At 35.6% G+C, this 24,175-nt stretch overlaps 1 protein-coding gene across 7 annotated transcripts in view; it reads right to left on the bottom strand.

Annotated features, from left to right (window-relative positions):
* MMS22L (MMS22 like, DNA repair protein) overlaps window positions 1-24,175 on the bottom strand; it is a 145,081-nt gene that overhangs the window by 85,543 nt on the left and 35,363 nt on the right. For all 7 annotated transcript variants that reach the window (XR_008503102.2, XR_010126753.1, XM_054490885.2 and 4 more), the window contains 4 exons: window positions 22,977-23,039; window positions 12,478-12,597; window positions 10,043-10,269; window positions 7,503-8,012 (listed from right to left, as the gene is read on the bottom strand). Coding sequence is in view for 5 of the 7 variants with exons in the window: in XM_054490885.2 (XP_054346860.2) it covers window positions 7,503-8,012; window positions 10,043-10,269; window positions 12,478-12,597; window positions 22,977-23,039 (920 nt within the window). In the remaining 2 variants the exon portion in view is untranslated. The remainder of the gene's footprint in view (window positions 1-7,502; window positions 8,013-10,042; window positions 10,270-12,477; window positions 12,598-22,976; window positions 23,040-24,175) is intronic.

A 24,175-nucleotide genomic window follows, 5' to 3' on the forward strand; every position in this document is an offset into this window, starting at 1 on the left:
AATACTAAGATTTATACTGTATTCCCTTAGAGATACCCATGCTTTCTCTGAAGGAACGAAAAATGGCAATGGATCACTCCTAGTAAGCAACAATATCTCTACTTGGTTTTTCAAATAAAAACTGGTAATAGATTTTATTTATTACCATGGGGGCATACTCATGTGTTTCCCAAAAATTATTAGAACACTGCCTCAAAATTTCCATCTAATTATATATAATGAAACAGCAGACATTTTGAGCAAACTATAGAAATAACCCATTTGATTAAAAATCCTATCCAGTTTCAAATTTGTTTGTTGTAAACTGTCAATAATTAAAAGCTGTAACTCATTCATACTAATAGAACACCCAATAACAAAAGGAAGAAAAAGCTTGCATGCTGTCAAAAGTATCATTTCTATTTTTCCTGAAATATTATGTAAATTATTTGGCAGACAGCAGCCCCTCAAGTGAATAGTTCCTCTTGTACCTCCTTTTTTGCCTAGGCAATCCCCAGTTCTCTTACAGAAGCAAAGAAAAACCAAAAATCTTTGCGGAGAATAAATAATACCATACCAATAAAACTATTGAGCATAAAAATATTTGAAGAGAATAATAAACAGTTTTTCTCTACATCATGCTCATACACAAACACTTCAAATGACAAAACAGTTATAAAACAAGCAGATGATCTTCTAGCCTTATAGGGAGAGAAAAAAAGGAATTTAAAAATATATTTTCAAAATGTATTTTGAAGCCACGGAAAATAACCTTAATCTTTGAAGAAGTTGTAGTTCAGCATATAGCATCTCAAAAAGGTAATTATCACTTTTGAACTATTTCTTAGTCTCAGTATTTAGCATTTTAGGCAAGTTCTCAACTGCCTTTAGACATCTTTGAAACTAGTCTCTTGTTTAATACAAAATAGGATGTCAGTTGATCAATATCCATTTGGCTTAAATTCATAAGTCCACAACCTCCCTTAAGTGGTAGAACAAACAGGTACAAATCCTGAAAATTTATTGTTTCTTTTTAAACTCCAAATGATATTTGCAGATGCCAAAAGGCATCTTGAAATCACTCACCCTTACTTCAGTAAAAATGAAAAAGGGGGATGGGGAGGGAGGGAGGGAGAATCTCATGAGGCCTTGTATGTCAAGTTTTTGCCCAGAGCTAATTTTCATAGCTGTGTTATAAAACGCTGAAAATGGAGGTTTATAATGGAAATGCTGATAGACCCTTAACTATAGCAGCACGAATGGATATAATTAAAGGAAAGCTTTTGGCTACACCTAACTCCACAAATGAAAGACTGCCATTTTTATATTAACCTCAAATAACAGCAAGTGAGAACTTAAAATGTGATTCCAGAGAGGTAATGTGAAATGTTAAAGATGACTGCTAAAACTATTTGACATTCGAAGTTTTAAACATAGGCATTTAGTTAACATAACCAAGTCAGTATTTTCATAATGCTACTTAATCAGCAATAAAGAATGCTCTGGTGAGCCATCAGCTCCAGTTAGCAGAAAGAAGCATATGAAGTTATTATTTCTTAACAGCCTAGAGGGAAATGCTTTTCTCTTTAATCAGTGATCTTAGTTCCTTCCTACCTATTATTTCTCTGTCATACAGTTATAAAACTATTACCCAGTTCAACACACACACGCACACACTTTACACACACTTTGCACACACATTTTTGCAAGGACTGGTACCTATTCCCACCTGAATTTGAAAACAGAAGAGATGGCTAAGGTAAAGTATTTCATTTTTTCCCTTGTCAGAGATGCAGCCAGAAATAAATATCATCAATCTATATAATCCATCTTCCTTACCTAAACCCAAATTCAAATAACTTAGCTCTGCTCTTAACTAAAGTGGGGGAGGGGGGGAGCTTATGCTTTAATTTTTAACAACTATCCAAAATGTTTTTGACCTAATAGTATTAACAGTATATGGCATATCTAAAAAACTACTATCAAAAAATCTTGAATGAAGTTCCAGATTTGGGGTTAAGAAATTAGGAATACATCTCCATAACTGAATACCTAAATAACTTTTTCTTGTTTCCTGTCCAACTCTTCCTCCCTTCTTTCTTTATTTTTAAGGTAAACAATCCTGAATGATCTCTTGGGCCCATCTCCAATAAATTCCAAACTAAAAGCTGGACTGCCTTGATAATATTTGCCTTGGAAATGCTAAAAATTGATGGGATAAAATGAACCTATCCAAGTCACAGTTCCTTTTATTACACACAGTAATCTGCTTGCAAATTACTAAAGTATGTTAGTACCTAAAATACAACAGCATTATTAAAGACTTGCATATTGCTGCACTATTTTTATTCATACATTGACCTTATACTTCTATCTGTTAAAACTGCTGATTTGGGCAATATAAGCTGAACATGATTTGATGGGTTTTTTATGGCAATTGTTTTCAACCATAGTTGATAGCATAAGACAAAACCAAAACAGACATTTGTGAAAGGAATCAAATGTTATCAACATAAACGTCTGATCCTTTTTGCACAGGCTAATCCTGAAGGCCAATAGCACAACCCCCTATCACCTACTCGCACTCCAGAGGACAGCAAACTACAAACTGAATCCAGGTGCAGTTAAAAGAAACTCTTCCTATCAATGTAAACTTAACTTCACTTTATATAATTGTCAGTCCTCATCATCCTTTTTTGATTTCTACCTCTGTACTTCTGAATAGTGTCCCATAGACTAACAGATACATCATAACTCACAATATATTTGCAAGAAATATTTTTCTAACACTCCTGAAATAACTTTGGCTTTGATGCTAAAGGATTTCTACTAAATTGAATTTAAGGAGCAAAAATTTGTTTTTATCCCAAGAAGTGAAATTTAGAAGGTTGGAATAGTGCTAAAAAATCAAAGACAAATTATTATAAATGAAATGTGATATACTTGTCTCCACACCTCTCAAATCATTTTTTCCAAATGACTCATTTAAAAAAAAAAAACTTACAAAATAAAAAGAAAGTAATCAAAAGTCCCCAGTAAGCAACTACCCTTTTTTTTGTAGCAAAAACAAAATGTAAAAGCACTCAGAATTGTACAAATAGTGGTAATAATTTCAGGTTTGCAAATAAGTTTGCAGATTTCATTCATTCAATTATCTCTATTTTTTTTTTTTTTAAATGTAGTGGTATGGTTAGTTTTGGTTTAGTTACCTGAAAACTTATAAAGACAGTATAAGCCATTCAGGTGATGGTTACACTAAAAGCCCAAATTTTACCACTACACAATATATGCATGTAACAAAACTGCACTTGTAACCTCTAAACCTGTAAAAATAAAAAGAAAAGAAAATTAAATAAGTTAATTAAAAAGATAGTGTAGGAAGGCAGATGTGGTATAGTTGGTTAAGAGTCTGAGTGCCAGTTCTGAAATTTAAATGTGTTATTTTAGATGAGCCACAAAAAAGTCTCCATGTTTCCATTTTTTTCACCTATAAATAGGGATGGCAGGATTAGTAAAGAATAAAGAAGACAGTATTTATAAGCATTAAATCTTTCAAGAATATAAGAATTATTCTTGTGTTTCTAGTTACTATTTTTAAAGAATTACATACCAAGAAAAGTTCCAGTTAGGAGATTCAAGATAAGATGAAGTTGGTGAATGAATGTGAAATAGAGAAAAGAGTTTCTCTCTTTTTTGCTTTCTTTGTATTTTTATTTTTAATGTCTATCCAGCCTTCAAATTAAGTCTAATTTGCCTATTACCAAGCTTCTACTGACACTGTTAACAAACTTCTGTGTTTCATTTCTTACCTTTTTTTTTTTTCTTTTTGATACGGAGTCGTGCAGTGGCAAGATCTCGGCTTACTGCAACCACCGCCTTCCGGGTTCAAGCAATTTTCCTGCCTCAGCCTCCTGAGTATCTGGGATTATAGGCACACACCACCATGCCCATAACTTTTGTATTTTTAGTAGTGACGGCATTTCACCACGTTGGCCAGGCTGGTCTCGAAGTGTTTTTTTTTTTTTTTTTTTTTGAGACCCAGTCTCGCTCTGTCACACAGGCTGGAGTGCAGTGGCACGATCTCGGCTCACTGCAAGCTCCGCCTCCCGGGTTCAGGCCATTCTCCTGACTCAGCCTCTCGAGTAGTTGGGACTACAGGCACCCGCCACCACCCCCGATTAATTTTTTGTATTTGTAGTAGAGACGGGGTTTCACCGTGTTAGCCAGGAGGGTCTCATCTCCTGACCTCCTGATCCGCCCACCTCGGCCTCCCAAAGTGCTGGGATTACAGGCGTAAGCCACCGCGCCCAGCCTTATTTCTTATCTTAGAATGCTTTTCTGAATACACTCCATACAATGATCTAAAAATGAGAATGGAAGCTTTTTCATACATTATTAGTGAGAGTAAAAACTGGTACAATGGGTTTTTTTTGGTATGAAATTTGGTAACATCTATTCACATTTAAAATGCACATACACCAACTCATTCTTAAGAATTAATCTATAGGTATACTTCCACAAGTACACAGAAATACCTTTACAAAGATGTTAAACATAAACTGGTAAACAATACACATTTCCATTATTAGCAATTGGATAAAGTTTGGCACATCTATATAACGAGACAGTAAGTAGTCATTTAACAGAATTAGGTAGGTTTTCATGTTTTAACATGAAAAGCTGTTCAGGAAATATTAAATAAAAAAAGGAATTTGCAAAACAAAGATCATCTATTTTGTGTTTTAAATATACAGCTGGGCACAGTGGCTCATGCCTGTAATCCCAGCACTTTGGGAGGCCAAGGCGGGTGGATCACCTGAGGTCAGGAATTCGAGACCAGCCTGGCCAACATGGTGAAACGCTGCTTCTACTAAAACATAAAAATTAGCTGGGTGTGGTAGTGTGTGCCTGTAATCTCAGCTACTCAGGAAGCTGAGGCAGGAGAATTGCTTGAGCGCGGGAGGCTGAGGTTGCAGTGAGCCGAGATGGCACCACTGCACTCCAGCTTGGGTGCACAGAGCGAAACTCCATCTCAAAATATGTGTATATTCTATACACACATATATGTATACATTCTATACACATATATGTATACATTCTATACACATATATGTATACATTCTATACACATATGTATACATTCTATATACATATATGTATACATTCTATATACATATATGTATACATTCTATATACATATATGTATACATTCTATATACATATATGTATACATTCTATATACATATATGTATACATTCTATATACATATATGTATACATTCTATATACATATATGTATATATATAAAAATACATATATAGTGTGTGTGTATATATATGTATGTAGGTAGGAAGGAGATATCTGGAAGGTTCTATAGAAACAATTTTATTTCTATGGATTAGAACTAGAGCAATGTATCTCAACCTTAGCACTGCTGAAGATGGACAACATAATTCTTTGTTGTAGGAGCTGTCTTGAGCACTGTAGAGTGTTTAGCAGCATTTCTGACCTCACCAGTGCTGTTCTCCTAGTTGTGACAACCAAAAATGTCTCCAGGCATCCAAATGTTCCCTGGAGGACAACTCACTCCCAGTTGAGAACTACTGAACTAGAGAATGAAGAAGTGAAGCTGAGGGGACAGATTTACTTGTCAGTTTATATCTCTTTTGTCCCCCATTTCTACCATGTTAATATATTACACAAACAATATAAACATAATTTTAATAAAAACCAAAAAGATTGCCAGAAATTTTTAATTAACACATTAAATTTAAAGTACTTGTAGGATACAAACCTTTGAGGAAAAAAAAAAGAACTATGTAAGAAGCAATATAATTGTTAAAAAGAATTAAAAAGGACTTATCTATCTTCAGAAAAGGCAGAAAGATATATGGATTCTGCCACTTTTTTCCCCACGACTGCCTCTTCTGAAGATGCCCATACTCTTTCTTCCTTTCTTATTCCTATGCTCTGATATCTTTTGGAGACTATAGTTCTCCATCACCAGGATGGCTTAGACCAACACCCTCCTCTTCCTTCTTGTTTTGTATATTCAGACAAATATATGGAGACAAACCAAAACTGATATTAGAAACATAAAAATTTCTAATTTTCCCAAGAAGCACAGGGAATCACTTAACATTTATTTAAAAACTGAAGAAATAAAACAAAGTTGGCATTTGGAAGAAGTATAAAACCTGCCATGAAAACACAGCATAGAATAAAGAAAATTAAACTAGTAATAGAAATAAATTTGATAATGAATAAATTTCCAAAATTTGGAAATCTTGCCAAGCTTAGCACCTCTGAAAAACAGATGCAACATTTGCAATATGATATTAGGAGGAGGGAAGCAGTCTGTTTATCTTTGGACATGATTTCAAATACAATCATTTTCTGTGACAGTGAGTAACTATACTGAGTGGTAGTATTTAACTTCTTAAGAACATGTACTTCAAAGGTAAAACTGCTTATGTGAAAAGGGCCTAAAGGCGATAAATATCATAACCATTGTTCTTATCCACATCAAGTGTGTGTCTGAGTGTATTTAACATATCTGCATAATTTAAGTGGATCTGAAAAATAGTAAGTTTTGTATAGGTGATTGGTGTTATTAATAGAATTATCTATGTTAATTTCAGAGCAAACTGGTTTATTTCGAAGAATCTGAGCAGCTAAGGCTATGACTTTGCTGCAAAAATTTAAAGAAAGACACTTTTTAAAAATGGTGTAGTGTGGCCAAAACTTCCTTATGGGCACAAAATTACAAATGCTTCAGTAAAAGCCACCTCAGACATGAGCTCATGATCTTGCTCAGAATATCTGTAACGTATCTCTGGGTAATAATACACTTTTCTGAGAGGTAGCAGGGGAAGGAAGGGCTAAGAGAAAGCATGGCTCTCAGACTGCACCAGAGCTGCTCTTGACTTTAGTTCTGCATCTTGTATTTGCATATAAGCTTTCTTTTGAAAAGCTATTGTTTGAAAAACAGCTTGAAAACTACAGGTTGAGCCTCACTAATCTGAAAATTCAAAATCCAAAATGCCCCAAAATTCAAAACTTTTTGAGTGCCAACATGACACTACAAGTGGAAAATTGTATCTGGCCTCATGGGATGGGTTGCAGTCAAAACCTTGTTCCATGCACAAAATTATTCAAAATGTTGCATAAAATTACCTTCAGCCTATGTGTATAAGAGGTATATGAAACATAACTGAATTTTATGTTTAGACTTGGGTCCTCTCCTCAAAATATCTCATTATGCATATGCAAATATTCCAAAATCTAAACAAATCCAAAATCCAAAACACTTCTAGTCCCAAGCTTTTCATATAATAGCATTTTAGTACATGGATATATTCAACCTGTACTGATTTATGCCCATGTAGTAGAAAACTAAATCCTTCCTCTACATTTGGATTTCATATGTATTTGTATATATGTGTACATATAACTTTCATATAAAATCCACATAAGTGATTATATAAAACAAATCATAAATTAGCATACGACTGAAAACCATACCTGATTCTGGCCAGAACAGCTTGTAGAAAGCTCAATACTGTCCTAAGTTCAGATTCTCGGCATGCTCGCAGAAGCATACTAAATCCATCATTAAGCAGTTTTTCATGGGAAGGATACAAGCAATAGCTGGTCTCAAACACTTCTTGAACACCATCAATGTATATGGAAAGAAGTGTCCAGATAGTCTGTCTCTGTACCATTTCCTCATTCTTAGACACCAAGAATTCTTTTGCTTTCTCCCGGAAAGCACATGAAAATTTCTCAGCCAAAACACCAATGTCCAGATTTTTCTGGGCATACATCAAGAGGAAGGCCATGTGACCCTTCCAAATGAGGGCTCTCTGAGACGTTACAAAAGCAGGCTTGAGGAAATTCAGGAGGTCTAAAACATGACTTGCAACATCTTCTACCTCTGCAACAGCTGCTAACAGTAGAAAAAGGCTAAAAAAGTTCTGTAGACCAACTTCAGTTAGTTCTTCCATTCTTTTTTGATGGAATTTTGAATATATTCTGTAAAACATTAAAAAATGCTTTAATAAAATTGTTTCATTCACAAAAATCTGTATATCTTAAAAGAAAATGTTTCAATACTCATAACAATCTCATTAAATTTTAAGCTAATTCTTCATTTTGATGCTGCCTTGTCACTTTTTTTACTTAGAAAACACATAATGGCCCTACCTTGAAATTTCCCAATGAGGCAGCAAATCACCTGTAAGTGAATCAAAGGATTCAATGGCTTTCCCCAAAGGACAGTAGGAATGTTTTCATATAGTACATGGCTTTTCCTTTTATTCAAGTCCCCCATCACCTTTCTTTTCTTATTTTTATTAGTAAATAAGAAAGAATATAAAATCTTTTAAGTACAATTTGATATGCTTTTACAGAGATCTTAACAGGACAATTTTATGTAACAATTTTCCTTAAACTCTTTTCTCCCTGCACCCCCTCACAAAGACTTGCTCTTATTTTACTTATACCTTAAGACAATGCAAGGTGTTAGAAAAATTATTTGTAGCCATCTGCAAAGAACTACGCATTTAAAAATCTCTCATCAATACTATTTAATACAATAGTTGACAGAATAGTACAATAGATAATAATATAGTTAATAGTTGACATACTTTTCTTTCATCAATTAAGGGATTAGAATTGAAAACAATTCATCTGAATTCCTACTTACAAATTAAGTTGTTGGTGGTTTTTTTTTTTTTTTTTTTTTTTGAGATGGAGTCTCACTCTGTTGCCCAGGCTGGAGTACAGTGGCACAATTTAGGCTCACTGCAGCCTCCGCCTCCCAGTTTCAAGTGATTCTGCTGCTTCAGCCTCCTGAGTAGCTGGGATTGCAGGCACGCACCACCACGCTTGGCTATTCTTTTTTTTTTTAGTAGGGACAGAGTTTCACCATGTTGTCCAGGCTGGTCTCAAACTCCTGATCTCAAGTGATATGCCCACCTCAGCCTCCCAAAATGCTGGGATTACAAGTGTGAGCCACCACACCTGGTCTTAAGTTTCGCAACTTCCATAACTGGCTTATTCAGGACAGAAATGAGTAATGCTCATGAGAGTTAAATGTTTATAAATAACTACTTAAAAGCTGACAAACTCTTAAAAGCAAAGATCTGTTTAATTATCTCTGTATTGTCTACTACTATCCCCACTATAGTGCTTGACATATAGTATGTGTCTAATAAACAGACTTGTTATTGAATAAATTCCAATGACTTCTTTTAGCCATAAAGTTCTGAGTATTATGTCTTCCATAAAATTGCTTGATTCAAAAACAAACTGTCAAATAGAACAAAATAAAAAAAAAAACTGTTTAAGCCATGTGATTCTTGTAGATTTAATAAAGAAGCTGCCATTTAAAACAGTATATGATAAATAAAATATCCAAACCATATCACCATACCCTTATAAGAATTACTCACTGTGGGACTCAAACAGGAATTTCATTAAGTGATTCTTGAGAAGTCCCTACCTAGTATTCTCTTCCCTGAGAGGTCTCAACAAATAATCTGAGCAAGTGGTAAGATGGTGGTGTACTGCACAAAGAAGGCTAAGAAAAGGGCTAAAATAGGCAAAGGAAGTAGAAAAAAGAAAGACAATTTAAAAGTATACTCATTGAACAAGCAAAACTCTCAAAAGAGAGAGAGAGAGAAAACAATGGACTAATGTGACCAAAGTTTATTTTATCAGAAATGAAAACAGCATAGTTCCCAAATGAGAACACTAGTTATCTGGTTCTACTATACTCTGGTCAGTTCTCATTTAAAAAACAAAACAAACCAAAAACACCAGTGCTTGTGAACTGCTGGGCTCAAAGAACACAAAAGTTTTGTATGTTGAAACTATTACCTACCAATGTACAACTTGAAGATGTTTGTTTCTATCACTTTTAATCAAATGCATATAATGGATTACCTAGTAACATTATAACTAATTAAGACTCTAATCCCAAGTAAACTTAACAAAATACAAATAGTAACACCTATCCAAAGGTATCAGTGCACACTCATGACAAAAGATACTGCATATACCTTCCTTTGACTTGTTTCCAAGGATGAGGGCCATTGCTCTTCATTGCTTTTTTAACAACTTTTGCCAGAATACAAAGAAAAATAGTATAACTACTGCTGGATTTATACAGTTCCTGATCTTGTTTATCACAACAGCAAGTCTTCACCATTTCAAGCATAGACAAGGGTGACTTCATGGTATTAGCAAGGCCTTTAAAAGGAAGCCAAGAAATACTGAAGGAACTATTCTAAAAGCGGGGGAAAAAAGATAGAAAACAATTATTAGTCTCTTAGTAAATAAAATGGTAAGCTGCAAATCCCAGTTAGTTCGTTCATCAAAAGTCTGACTCATCTTAATCACAAAAACTACATGAACATGATCCCCTAAAATAAAAATTCCATGAAAGTACAGAGCATCAAGAGGTATCTAAATTTTGGATTGTCCCCCAAATGTGTTTTTAACAGTTGATCTGTCCAAATTAGGATACAAACAAGATCCATACATTGCATTCAGTGATACGCATGGCACTTTGGGCTCTTTTATTCTTTAAGTTTCCCAACGTTTTTGTTATACCACTTGTTTTTAATATCAGGTCATTTGTTGTATAAAATTTCCCAGGTTCTAAATTTAGCTGTTTGTATGGCTCTAGTATTACTTAATCTTTTATCCCCTCCCTTTTCTGTAAATTGGTGGCTATATCTAGAGGTTTCATCAGATTCATGTTGACTTTTTTGGCAAGAATCTTTCATCAGTAGTACTGAGTAGTTCCTATTGCATTTAGTAAAAAGGCACATAAGTTCTGACTTTTTGTGATATTAAGACCGGTCAGGTTATCAGCCTGGTCCACCCATCTTAGTGGTCCCACAAGCCTTTTACTTAATAATTTTAGTAGCATTGATGATCATTGCCCAGATGCCTTATTTCATTAAATGTACAAAATGGTGACTTCTAATTCTATCATGTTTCCTTAATTAACTCATCAGAAATCTGATTACTCTAAAATATAGTTTGTATTTTCTTTACAGTTTTCAGAATTCGGTGTTTCTTTTTCCAGAGTAACTTTTTACAAAGAAGCATAAACTCAGAGATTTAAACATATTTAATATGTTTTAATCCATTGCAGTCATTATTCTTTCTTATGCTCAAATTTTCCCATTTTCTGGGCAATGGACGTTCCTTCAGGTTGGCTCCTGTGTCCTTCTGACATGAGTCTAGCTTAATTTGATACCTTTCCTGGTTTCTGGTATGACAAGACACCCTAGACTCACCTTGTACACATCCTGCCTCAAGACTAGAATCAGTCATTTCTCCAACTAGCCTAAAATTATGCTTCAGAGAAGGGCATTTTTCTGATTTTTTAATAAGCTGCATTATCCACAAATCCAAACGTTATTTACTTGTAAATCTTCCATTACCATTTTCTATTTTGATTGAGAGGTTCACTAATTATTTACCCCAAACCCAAAACATCCCAGATTTCCTTTTATACACAAAGTATAAATCCTTCAAATCTACCTTTAAAATTTTAATCTTCCAAACTCATCCTCTCCTTTCTAAATATATTGTCCCTATTTCAGTTCTCAGCCATAGTATCATTTGCTCATACAACTACAATAAACCACTAACTTGTCTGTACCCAATTCATTTACACCACTTCCAGAAAAAAAAGAAAAAGCTTTCTCAAACACATACCTAAGTCACATCCTCGCTATTTAGTGTCTCCTGAATAAACCAGAATTAATTGTACATTATCTTCAACCCTTCATAGTCTAGCCCCAGACTGCCTTCTCTAGTCTCCTATCTTCGGTCTCTCCATAGTTATCCGAGGCCTATAATTCAGAACTATTAACATGGTAGGAACAGACCATGCTTTTTCATACCTCCATGTATTTGTCCATACTGTTCATTCTGCCTGGATCCCTTTTTCTTCTGTTCTTAGAAAATTCTACTCATTCCCAAAGCCAAGTTCAAAAATTATGACCTCATGAAGTCTTCCACAAATACAGATACCAGGTTAGATACCCGCTCCTCTGGAGTTCCACAATTATAACTTTTTTTCCCACAATGTATGTATACCCACCCACTAGCCTATAAGCTACTCAAATGCCAGGATTGTTTCTTACTCAGGACAGCAGTGTCTGTTCAATGTGTCATGAGCAATCAATTATTATTAGAAACGTTTATAAATGAAGATTTTATAAATATCTGATACATTTTAGCTACTTTGTTTACACTTGCTCTCAAGAGAAAAAGGATACCAAATGCTGTCTCCCTTATGACAAAGCTCTACAGTGTTAAAGATAAAACTATTCATGGGCTACTCCAATCTACTCTGAAAAAAAATTAACTTTTTAAGAAAAATCTGTAACTATTCATAATTAAACCATAAAGACATTCCTCAAATATGTACTAATTCTTAAAATTCCTGGAGCAAATTCATATTCTATTCACTCACCAGGTTCTTACTATAATATTCCCATAAAATGGTAACAATTGCAATGTTTGGCTCCCAGAAATCACAAAGTGTCAAACAACAGTGAAGATACATTCGTAATTGTTCTTCTAGAATGACACCCTAAAAAATAAACTGAAGTTATGAGAAGGTAAATGGGCTTTGGCAATATAAACATTTTCACTTGATATTGTACTGTATAACCTGCAGCTAAAAAGAAAATAAATATGTGTCACCCAATCATACCCATTCTCATATGCAGACTAGGTCTAAATCAACATAACACATACGTCCAAAAACATGTTTTAAAGACCATTAACACATTCGGATAACAGAAATCACATAACTTGACTTTTAATTCAATTATTTAAAAATTACAGGTGTTTCATAATTGAATGGTACTGGAAACCCAGAAACCCAAACCAGAAAAGAAACCCAAACCAGAAAGAAGTGGCAAAAATGATGTAATGATTAAGATGTATACAAATCCAGAGGTCTTGGTCATACTTAAGTACTTGGTCAAATTTTTTTATAGGTTATAGGAGTTGTTCTTTCTAAAACAAAAGGATTGTCAGAGTACATCTATTTTAACCTTTTAGGAGATAACAGGAGGAAAAGGAAGTAGAAAAAACATAGATGCTTTTTCTATGACGATATAACCATGCATATATTTTTTAAATAACACACTCTGAATTCCAATCATTCAACAGTTGTATTTAAAACTTACCACATACTAGGCACTGTTTTAACGTACTAGGCACAGGACAACAAGTAAGTCAGACATAGCACATGTACTGGTAGAGCTTACATTTTTGGAAAGAAAAGAAAAGGACACTAAAACAAGATAAATTTGAACAGAAATAACTGCTATGAAAAATGAAACAAAGCAAAGTAATGTGGCAAAGTAATTGGTAAAGGATGAGCATCATTATTTTATTAGCTGCTATGAATGGAAAAGCCTTTTGAAGGGCTGCAACTGAACTACATGATTAAATGAAAGTCAATAAAGACTTGGAAGAAAAACATTCAAGGCAGAGAAAATGAGTGGAAAGTTCCTCAATTATTAGTAGGCTTGGTATTATAAAATGCTAGACAGGAAGACATCATATCTCATTTGAGGCTTTACTGGTCTTGGTAAGAAATTTGGATTGTATTTTAAATATGTTGGGAAGCTACTGGAAGAGAGTAAGCACAGAAGTGACATGATGTGATTGTTTCAAAAACACTGCTCTGGATTATACATAAAGAGTGAATACAGGGGATAAGAAGAGATGCAGGGAGACCACGTAGGAGGCGATTGTGCGAAACTATAAGACTGAAACTTTAAAGATATGTTTGGAAAAAGATTCAGTGGGATTTGCTGGTAAATTACATTAAGGTATGAAAGAAAGAAGTTTCAGGTTTTGGCATAAGGAAATAGGTCAATGGTGCTATTTCCTGAAATGGCAAAGACTAAAGGAAGAACTTACGAGGTGAGTGTCCAGGGTATACAAGTAGAGCTATTAAGCAGACAATCTGACCTATGGGTCTAGAGTTAAGGGATTAAAGTCAGAGTTGTTGACATAAATTTGGGTCAATGATAAAAGGATCCATAACTGAGAGCCATTTGATATTACAACATTTTGATATGAAGCAAGTGGAGAATACTCTATATGCAAAAACAAGTGGTCAATGAAGTAAAAAGGAAACCAGGCATTGTGGATGCCAAGAGAAGTACTTCAGAAAAACGACAATGGTGAACAGGATTGACCTCTGCTCAGAGGTACAAAAAGAAGAAATAAGAACCCTTGGAAGAAACAATATGGAAGTCATTGACGGCCTTCCCAGAGCAGTTTGGGGCTTGGTGAAGACTATGATGAAGAAGCTCAACTATAGATGGCTGAGGACATCTAGGAGGTGAGGAAGTAGATATTTAAGTTAAAATATATAAACAATAAAGTCCTTGAACAGGTGAGAAGAGTTAAGATCCAGTGCACAAGGGAAGGAATTAGCTCTTGATAGAAAGTGACACTTCCAATATAAAAGAAGAATAGTCTGAGAGGTTGAATATGAAGCAGATGTGTTGGGAGATTTAAAGGTGTGAAGATAGGAATTCTTAACTGACCAATTCTATTTTTCAATGATTTATGAGGCAAGATGTTAACCCGAATGGATTGGAGAAGAGCATGTATTAAATTTTACGTCAAAGAGAAGTTCTGGGCCAGGCACGGTGGTTCACACCTGTAATCCCAGCACTTTGGGAGACCGAGCTGGGTGGATCACCTGAGGTCAGGAGTTTAAGACCAGCCTGGCCAACATGGCGAAACCCCATCTCTACTAAAAAATACAAAAATTAGCTGGATGAGGTGGCAGCCACCTGTAATCCCAGCTACTCGGGAGGTTGAAGCAGGAAAATCGCTTCATACTTACGACAGTCGTGTGTAGTGATATTTCTGTTTCCATTTTACACTTTTACAGACTGAGGCCCAGAATGTTTGAAGAACTTGTCCAGGTTCACACAGCTAGCTTAGGAAATGGCAGAACTGAGATTTGAATTTTCGTATATGTTTAACTCCACTGTTTGGTACCTAGCATTCATACTTTTGCTTTTCCCAAACTTTGCATATTTTTTATAGTTTAAAATTACAAAAAAATTAGCCGGGCATGGTGGCGGGCGCCTGTAGTCCCAGCTACTCGGGAGGCTGAGGCAGGAGAATGGTGAGAACTGGGGAGGCAGAGCTCGCAGTGAGCCGAGATAGCGCCACTGCACCCCGGCCTGGGCGAAAGAGTGAGACTCCGTCTCAAAAATAAATAAATAAATAAAATAAAAAAATAAGAAAAAAGAAATGGCAATTTAACAACTGGTTATTATATATAATTTAACAAAGGCTCATTTATTTATGCATAACTAATCTACCTATCAGAAACCATCACAAGAAGAAAATTTATTCACAGTCTAAACAGTAACTGTTACCAGAAGTTTGCCTAATTGGATTTATTTTTAGGAGAGAATAGAGTAAGGCTTCAATATCCCAGTTACGATCCTTCTACTCAAGAAACACTATGATTTTTAGTTAGTTATTTAAAGACTATTGTCTCACATTATTTAGATCTAATCACATTCTGAGTTGTTTCTACTCCTGGACTCTCCAAATGAATGTGTGTTTAAAAGATCAAAATAATTTTTTAAAATCAGGCTTACAATACCCTTCCATAACCTTTATAAAACTAAAAATTACTTATGTGATCTCAGAAAACAATGAGGCTTTTAAAAAGCAGGCAGCAAAAGATGAAAAATCTTCTTTCTCATATGAAAACAATAATGCTGTTTCAAAGGTAGAACACACGTTTACAATTAGCATTCACAAATATTAAATAGGATTACCTCTAAAAAACTGTTTTTAAAGCACTTTACTATTTGTACTTAAGTAAAATTTAGCAATATATGTTCTCTTTACTAAACTAAAACTCCACCTCTGTTTCTGGCAGATCCTCTAGCTAGAAACAAGAATTTGAAACATTATTTGCTTGATTAAAGCTGTAGTGGTGGGTCGGGTGTGGTGACTCCCATCTGTAATCCCAAGAACTTTTGGAAGCTGAGGCAGGAGGATTCCTTGAGGCCAATAATTCAAGATCAGCCTGGGAAACACAGCAAGATCTGTCTATAAAATGAAAATATTAGCCAGACATGGTGGCATGCACCTGTCCTAATGACTCGGGAGAAGGAGGCAGAAGTGCTTGAGCTCAGGAGTTCAAGGTTATAGTGAGCTATAACCACACCACTGTACTCCAGCCTGGGTGACAGTGAAAGACTCTTGTCTCTTTAAACAAAAAATAAAAACAAAAAGTATAATGAAGTGTAGACTAATTTTATTTGAAGGCTGCTGTATATCTGGAAGATTTTTATTTTGTTTAAATACAGCAAATGGACTCTTTCACCACTGTCACTGTTGGAGATCGTCAGAGTACATGACCATGGTCAGATTTCAATTTACCTCAATGGGAGGAAAATAGATATAATCAAACTGATAGTTCTATCCAAATATATTATTCTTTACAACTAACCTACTACTGTACCCACAAAATTGGTTTCCAGAAATCCAACACACGGTCCTATACTACTTATAGAATATAATTTGATACAATCAAGGAACACTAAAACTGAAGGAATAGCAGAGAACCACAGAACTACTTCTTCCTAAATATTACAATCGCCTCTTTTCCCATAGGAAAGATATTATTTTGACTTTATGCTAGACCTAAACTCATAGAGCATGTTTCTTAGATTAGTCATATTATTCCTACTTCTAGGGTGCCTAGCTCATCCTGGTTTGCTGAGATGTTTCCTGGTTTCAACACTGAAACTCTGGGCCATGCAAACCAGGATAGGATGGTTGGTCACCTGACCTACTTTTTCCCCCCAACCAATAGTCTTTGGGGAACAGGTGGTGTTTGGTTACATGAATAAGTTCTTTAGTGTTGATTTCTAAGATTTCGGTGCACCCATCATGCAATATACACTGTACCCAAAGTATGGTCATTTTTTTTTTTTTTTTTTTTTTGAGACAGAGTTTTGCTCTTGTCACCTAGGCTATAGTGCAACGGCGCAATCTTGGCTCACTGAAACCTCTGCCTCCCAGGTTCAAGTGATTCTCCTGCCTCAGCCTCCCAAGAAGATATTACAGGCACATGCCACCACACCCAGCTAATTTTTGTATTTTTAGTAGAGACAGAGTTTCACCATGTTGGCCAGGCTGGTCTTGAACTTCTGACCTCAGGTGATCCACCTGCCTTGGGCTCCCAAAGCGCTGGGATTACAGGTGTGAGCCACCACACCCGGCCTGTACCCAAAGTATAGTCTTTTATCCCTCACCCTACTCCCACAATTCCCCTCAGGCCCTCAAAGTCCATTATATCATGCTTACACCTTTGTGTCCTGATAGCTTACCTCCAAGTTAAAAATGAGAACATATGTTGGTTAGTTTTCTATTCCTGAGTGTTGTCACTAAGAATAACGGTCTCCACTCAATCCAGGTTCCTGCAAATGCCATTATTTCATTCCTTTTTAAGGCTGAGTAGTATTCCATGTTCTATATATAACAAGTTTTCTCTATCCACTCATTGATTGATGGGTATTTGGGCTGGTTCCATATTTTTGCAATTGCGAATTGTGCTGCTATAAACACGCATGTGCAAGTGTTTCATAATGCTTCTTTTCATCTGGATAGACACCTAGCCATGGCACTGATAGATCAAATGTTAGATCTTCTTTTAGTTCTCTAAGGAATATCCATAATGTTTTCCACAGTGTTTGTACTAGTTTACATTCCCACCAGCAGTGTAAAAGTGTTTCCTTTTCACCAAAGCCACACCAACATCTATTTATTTTTTATTTTTAAATTATGGCCATTCTTGCAGGAGTAAGGTGGTGTTGCATTGCGGTTTTGATTTGTATTTCCCTGATCATTAGTGATGTTGAGCATTTTTTTCATCTGTTTCTTGGCCATTTACATATCTTCTTTTGAGTATTGCCTATTCATGTCCTTAGCCCACTTTTGGATGGGATTTGGGTTTGGTTTATTCTTGCTTCTCTAGTTCCTTGAAGTGTGACCTTAGATTGTCTACTTGTGCTCTTTCAGACTTTTTGATGTAGGCATTTAATGCTATGAACTTTCCTCTTAGCACTGCTTTTGCTGTACCTCAGAGGTTTTGATAGGTTGTGTCACTATTACCATTCAGTTCAAAGGATTTTTAAATTTCCATTTTGATTTCATTACTGACCTAAAGATCATTCAGAAACAGATTATTTATTTTCCACGAATTTGTATAGTTTTCAAGGTCCATTTTGGAGTTGATTTCCAATTTTATTCCACTGTGGTCTGGGAGAGTACTTGATATAATTTCAATTTTTAAAAAATTATTAAGACTTGCGGCCTATCCTATGGTCTATCTTGGAGAATGTTCCATATGCTGGTGAAGAGAATGTATATTCTGCAGTTTGAGTAGAATGTTCTGTAAATATCTGTTAAGTCCATTTGTTCTAGGGGACAGTTTAAATCCATTGTTTCTTTGTTGACTTTCTGGCTTGATGACCTGACTAGTGTTGTCAGTAGAGTATTGAAGTCCCCCACTATTATTGTGTTGCCATCTATCTCATTTCTTAGGTCTAGTAATTATTTTATAAATTTGGGAGCTCCAGTGTTAGTTGTGTATGTTCCCTATTTAGGATTGTGATATTCTTCTGTTGGATACTTTTATCATTACATAATGTCCCTCTTTGTCTTTTTAAACTGTTGTTGCTTTAAAATCTGTTTTGTCTGATACAAGAATAGCTACTTCTGCTCACTTTTGGTGTCCATTTGAATGGACTATCTTTTTCCACCCCATTACCTTAAGTTATACGAGTCCTTATGTGTTAAGTCTCTTGAAGACAGCAGATACTTGGGTGGTGAATTTTTATCCATTCTGCCCTTCTATATCTTTTAAGTGACACATTTAGGTCATTTACATACAATGTTAGTATTGAGATGTAAGGTACTATTCTATTCACTGTAGTAGTTGTTGCCTGAATGCCCTTTTTCTTTCATTGTGTTATTGTTTGATAGGCCCTGTGAGATTTATGCTTTAAAGAGGTTTATTTGGTATATTTTGAGGTTCAAGATTTAGGTCTCCTTTCAGCAGTTCTTATAGTGCTGGCTTGGTAGTGGCAAATTCTCTTAGCATTTGTTTGTCTGAAAAATACTTTATCTTTCCTTCATTTATGAAGCTTAGTTTCACTGGATACAATATTCTTGGATGATAATTTTGTTTAAGGATGCTAAAGATAGGACTCAAATCCCTTCTAGCTTGTATTCCGCTAAAATATCTACTGTTAATTTGATAGCTTTTCCTTTGTAGGTTACCTGATACTTTCTGCCTCACAGCTCTTAAGATTCTTTCCTTTGTCTTCACTTTAGGTAACCTGATGACTATGTGCCTACGGTGATTACCTTTTGTGATGTTTCCCAGGTGTTCTTTGAGCTTCTTGTATTTGGATGTCTAGATCTCTAGCAATGCCAGTGAAGTTTACCTAGATTATTCCCTCAAATAAGTTTTCCAAACTTTTAGGTTTCTCTTCTTCTTCAGGAACGCCAATTATTCTTAGGTTTGGTCACTTAACATAATCCCAATATTCTTGGAGGTTTTGTTCATTTTTTAAAAAATTCTTTTTTCTTTATCGGATTGGATTAATTTGAAAACCTTGTCTTCAAGCTCTAATGCTCTTTCTTCTACTTGTTTGATTCTATTGTTGAAACCTCTCAGTGCATTTTGCATTTCTCTAAATGTGTCTTTCATTTCCAGAAGTTGTGATTGTTTTTTATTTATGATATATATTTCTCTGGAGATCTTTTCATGCATATCTGTTATTATTTTTAAAATTTCTTTAGTCTGGTTTTCACATTTCTCTGTTGCCTCCTTAAGTAATGTATGAATTGACCTTTAGAACTCTTTTTCTAGTAATTCAGAGATTTCTTCTTGGTTTGGATTAATTGCTGGTGAGCTAGTGTGATCTTGTGGGGGTGATAAAGAACCTTGTTTTGTCATATTACCAGAATTGTTTTTCTGGGTCCTTCTCATTTGGATAGACCATGCCCAGAGGAAAGATTTGAGATCCAAGGACTAATGTTCTTTTGTACTGCAGGGTGATCCCTTGATGTGGTGTTCCCTCCCTTCCTGAGAGCCAGACTGCTGTGATTGTTATTGCTGTTCTGGGTCTAGCCAACCAGCAGAGCTACCGGGCTCTGGGCTGGTACTGGGGTGGGGGTGGAGGTGTCTGCAAAGAGTCCTGTGATGTGATCTATCTTCAGGTCTCTCAGCCATGGATACCACCACCTGCTCTGGTGGAGGTAGCAGGGGAGTGAAATGGACTCTGTGAGGATCCTTGGTTTTAGTTTTGTTTAGTACATTGGTTTTCTTGAATGCTGATTATGCTAGCAGTGAAGTTGTCATGTGGACAGACTCAGGACCTCTGGTTAAACAGGATGTTACAGTTAATGGAATTAGATGTTGTTTTCTCCTTCCTTGGTGCAGGGTTGTTCTGTTATGAGTTGCTGTAATGGCTTGAGTTGGTTGGCCTCCAGCCAGGAGGTGGCATTTTCAAGAGAGCATCAGCTGTGGTACTATAGGGGGGATATAAACTTGCCCTGAAATCACCTGCATAAGTATTCAGGTTTCTCAGGTGATGGATGGGGCCATGGAGCTCCCATGAGTTTATGTTTTCTATCTTCGGCTACCAGGTGGGTAGAGAAAGACTGTGATAGTTAACACTGAGTGTCAACTTGATTGGATTGAAGAATGCAGTATTGGTCCTGGGTGTGTCTGTGAGGGTGCTGCCAAAGGAGATTTAACATTTGAGTCAGTGGGCTGGGAAAAGCAGACCCACCCTTAATCTAAGTGGGCACAATCTAATCAGCTGTCAGCTCGGCCAGAATAAAGAGCAGGCAGAAGAACATGAAAAGACTAGACTGGCTTAGTCTCGCATCCTACATTTTTCTCCCATGCTGGATGCTTCTTGCTCTCAAACATTGGACACCAAGTTCTTCAGCTTGGAGACCTGGACTGGATTCCTTGCTCCTCAGCTTGCAGGTGGCCTATTGTAGGACCTTGTGATCATGTGAGTTAATACTCCTTAATAAACTCCCATATATGTATTAGTTCTGTCCCTCTAGAGAACCCTCATACAAACCATAAGATGGGGGAATGGTTAGGCAAGTCTGAGCTCAGACTCTCCTTGGGCAGGGCTTGATGCGACCACTGTGGAGTGGGTATGGGTGGTGGCAGTTCTCAGGGCTATGAAATTATGTTTGAAGGGGAATTATGGCTGCCTCTGCTGCTTCATACAGGTCTCCAGAGAAGTGGGGGAAAGCTGGCAGTGGCAGGCCTCACCCAGCTCCCATGCAGCCAGCAAGGTCAGTCTCACTCCCGCTATGCTCCCGCAACAGCCAACAGAGCTGAATTTATATCCAGGCCTCTGGTGTGCAGGGCTGAGATCTATGTAAATATATATAATATATATATTTATCCATATAAACCTTTAAAGCTTCCTAAGAAATATTCTGTAACTTAAAACCAGCTGAGTGCAAAACCATAAATTCATACACTGTTAGAGCTGAAAGGGAATTTAAAAATTATTAAATACAACAGAAACATGGGTCAAGGAGAAAGAAATTTAAAGAACACAAGCAGTTACAACTTAATTGAAAATTAAAGCCCCTAGTTACTGACTCAGATTCAGTAACTCCCAATAGAATAATAATGTTGTCCAGACTTTACTGAAATTCTTTGGATTTGGTTACGGCATTAAGACTGAATTAGTAACTGATACAAATGGCAATGACCACTGTAATATGCATCTTATTTCACAACCACTTTTTAGTAATTCCCTACATTCTGAAATAAAAAATATACATAAAAAACTTTTTAAGTTACTAAATCAATAAATTCTCAAAAAAAATGAGGAAGACCAATGAATATGATATAGGACAAAATATAATAAAAACTTTTACAGGGATTATGGGAAAGATTATAAAAAGATAATAGATCTTTTGTTTCTGATCCAATTTATGTATGCAGAATTCTTTGGCATTCTAAGCTAAAATTTTTAATTCATAATTCTATGATTCATATTATAACTAAATGCCTTTATGTTTCCTAAAAAAGTAAGAGTTAATGCAGATAATGGGTAAAAGAAAATGTCAAGCAATTAAAATGTTTTCCAAAGACATAGCTGCTACTACACACACACAGACATAAAGCAATATTATACTACAATATTTTTTATTCCTCTTCAAGTTTTAAATAATCTTTATTTCTTAAAAGAAAAATATTTCCCAAATTCCAAAATATTCTTTATTATAATTCTCCATAAACTCTTAAAAAAATGATAACATATTACAAAACTTTACAGGGCTTCCATACAGTATGTTTAAAAATGTGATGAACAGCATGTTTAAAACTATTTTAAAAGGAGGTCAAGTCCGACCTCTAGGCCATGAAGCACTACATTAACAGCTCTGCAGAAAGAAAAATGATAAGGTATGAAATGAATGCTCAGAAACTAGGGCCTTATCAGTTAGAATATGATTCAAGCCTGTAAGACAAATTGCTCAGCAAGGCAAGTCACCTTCCTGCTGTGATGAGGATATAGCTGAATTTTCAATGCCAATGACTATCTCCCTCATTGTGTCACCTAGTTTGATATCATATAGTCAAGGAATGGCATACAGTTCTGAAGCATCTACCACTTATTTTGAATACATTTTGTCAAAGTCATCAACTAGGATATTATTGTCCTTTAACTGACAACTTAGTGTTAAAAATCTTTAAAGAATAATCACTAAAAGAAACTACTGTGAGTTAACCCTTTAAAGCATGAAAGTTATTTGTTATCGGAATCATTTTAACAGCTTGCTCGGTTTTAAAAATAAAATTTGTAACATAAAAATTAAGCAAAATCCACAAACTGTCTTACTTTAATTGCATACCTGAACACTGATGGACTTTTTCAGCAGTTCTTCTACAAAGTTCCAATTTGATTCCACTTTTCTCTAGAAAGGGAGAAAATAGTAGTGCATCAAAATTATTGCTCTTGATTATGCCCATATTTAAAATTAGGGTATAGCAAATTAAGTGTGCAGTACATTTTCCTCTATCATTCAGCATCAATGTGATTTCTTGAATTTCTAATATTCCTTTGTTAAAGAGTTAATGAACTTGGCAGAAAAAAATGTACAACTATTCCAATCCAATACAAACCATATCAAGAGTTGTAACAGGAGTTGTAACAGTGGTGCTTCAATAAGATTATAAATATTCTACCAAATATTTAATTTCTGCTTTCAGATACAAAATCCAACAGAAAAAAAAAAGCCATTATATAGCCACATGTATTTTTGGTGTTTTTTTTTTAATGCTGAGTAATCATCCCTATTTTCCACTTTAATCACTAGAGCTTTTTCCTTCATTTTATGAATAACAAACCTGAGACCATCTACTTTAGTAAACAAAGTAACTAAAAATTTTATACAGAAAACAAATTGACAACCTCGACTATCTAGAATGATTTCCATAAGGAAGAAAGCTAAAAAGGACTTTCACAAAGGCTAGGTAGGCACTTAAAACAATTCCACATTTCCAAAAGGAAAGTCTGGAAGACATTCTCACAGGATAGTCAGTTCACTTAATATTCAGTTCTCAAAGTTCTGGATATGTGGATACTGGACAAAACCAAAAGCAAAGAAAGCACTTTAAAGAATAAGCAAGTAATAACCAGCTTCTAATGTGCAAGGGAAAAAAAAGGTATAAAAAGTAATCATGGCCAGGAGCGATGGCTCACACCTATAATCCCAGCACTTTGGGAGGCCAAGGCAGGTGGATCACAAGTTGGAAACCAGCCTAGCCAACATGGTGAAACCCTGTCTCTACTAGAAATACAAAAATTAGCCGGGCATGGTGGCAGGTGCCTGTAATCCCAGCTACTTGGGAGGCTGAGGCAGGAGAATGGTGTGAACCCGGGAGGTGTAGGTTGCAGTGAGCTGAGATCATGCCACTGCGCTCTAGCCTGGGTGACAGAACAAGACTTCGTCTCAGAAAAGAAAAAAAATTAATCATAAGACCTCAAAAAGCAAAACCTGAGGCCTAAAAAAGTAAAAGAAAGACCTTCATCATACCCTTCTTATCCCTG

The sequence above is a fragment of the Pongo pygmaeus genome, chromosome 5 (genome assembly GCF_028885625.2).
Source record: "Pongo pygmaeus isolate AG05252 chromosome 5, NHGRI_mPonPyg2-v2.0_pri, whole genome shotgun sequence".
NCBI lineage: Eukaryota > Metazoa > Chordata > Mammalia > Primates > Hominidae > Pongo > Pongo pygmaeus.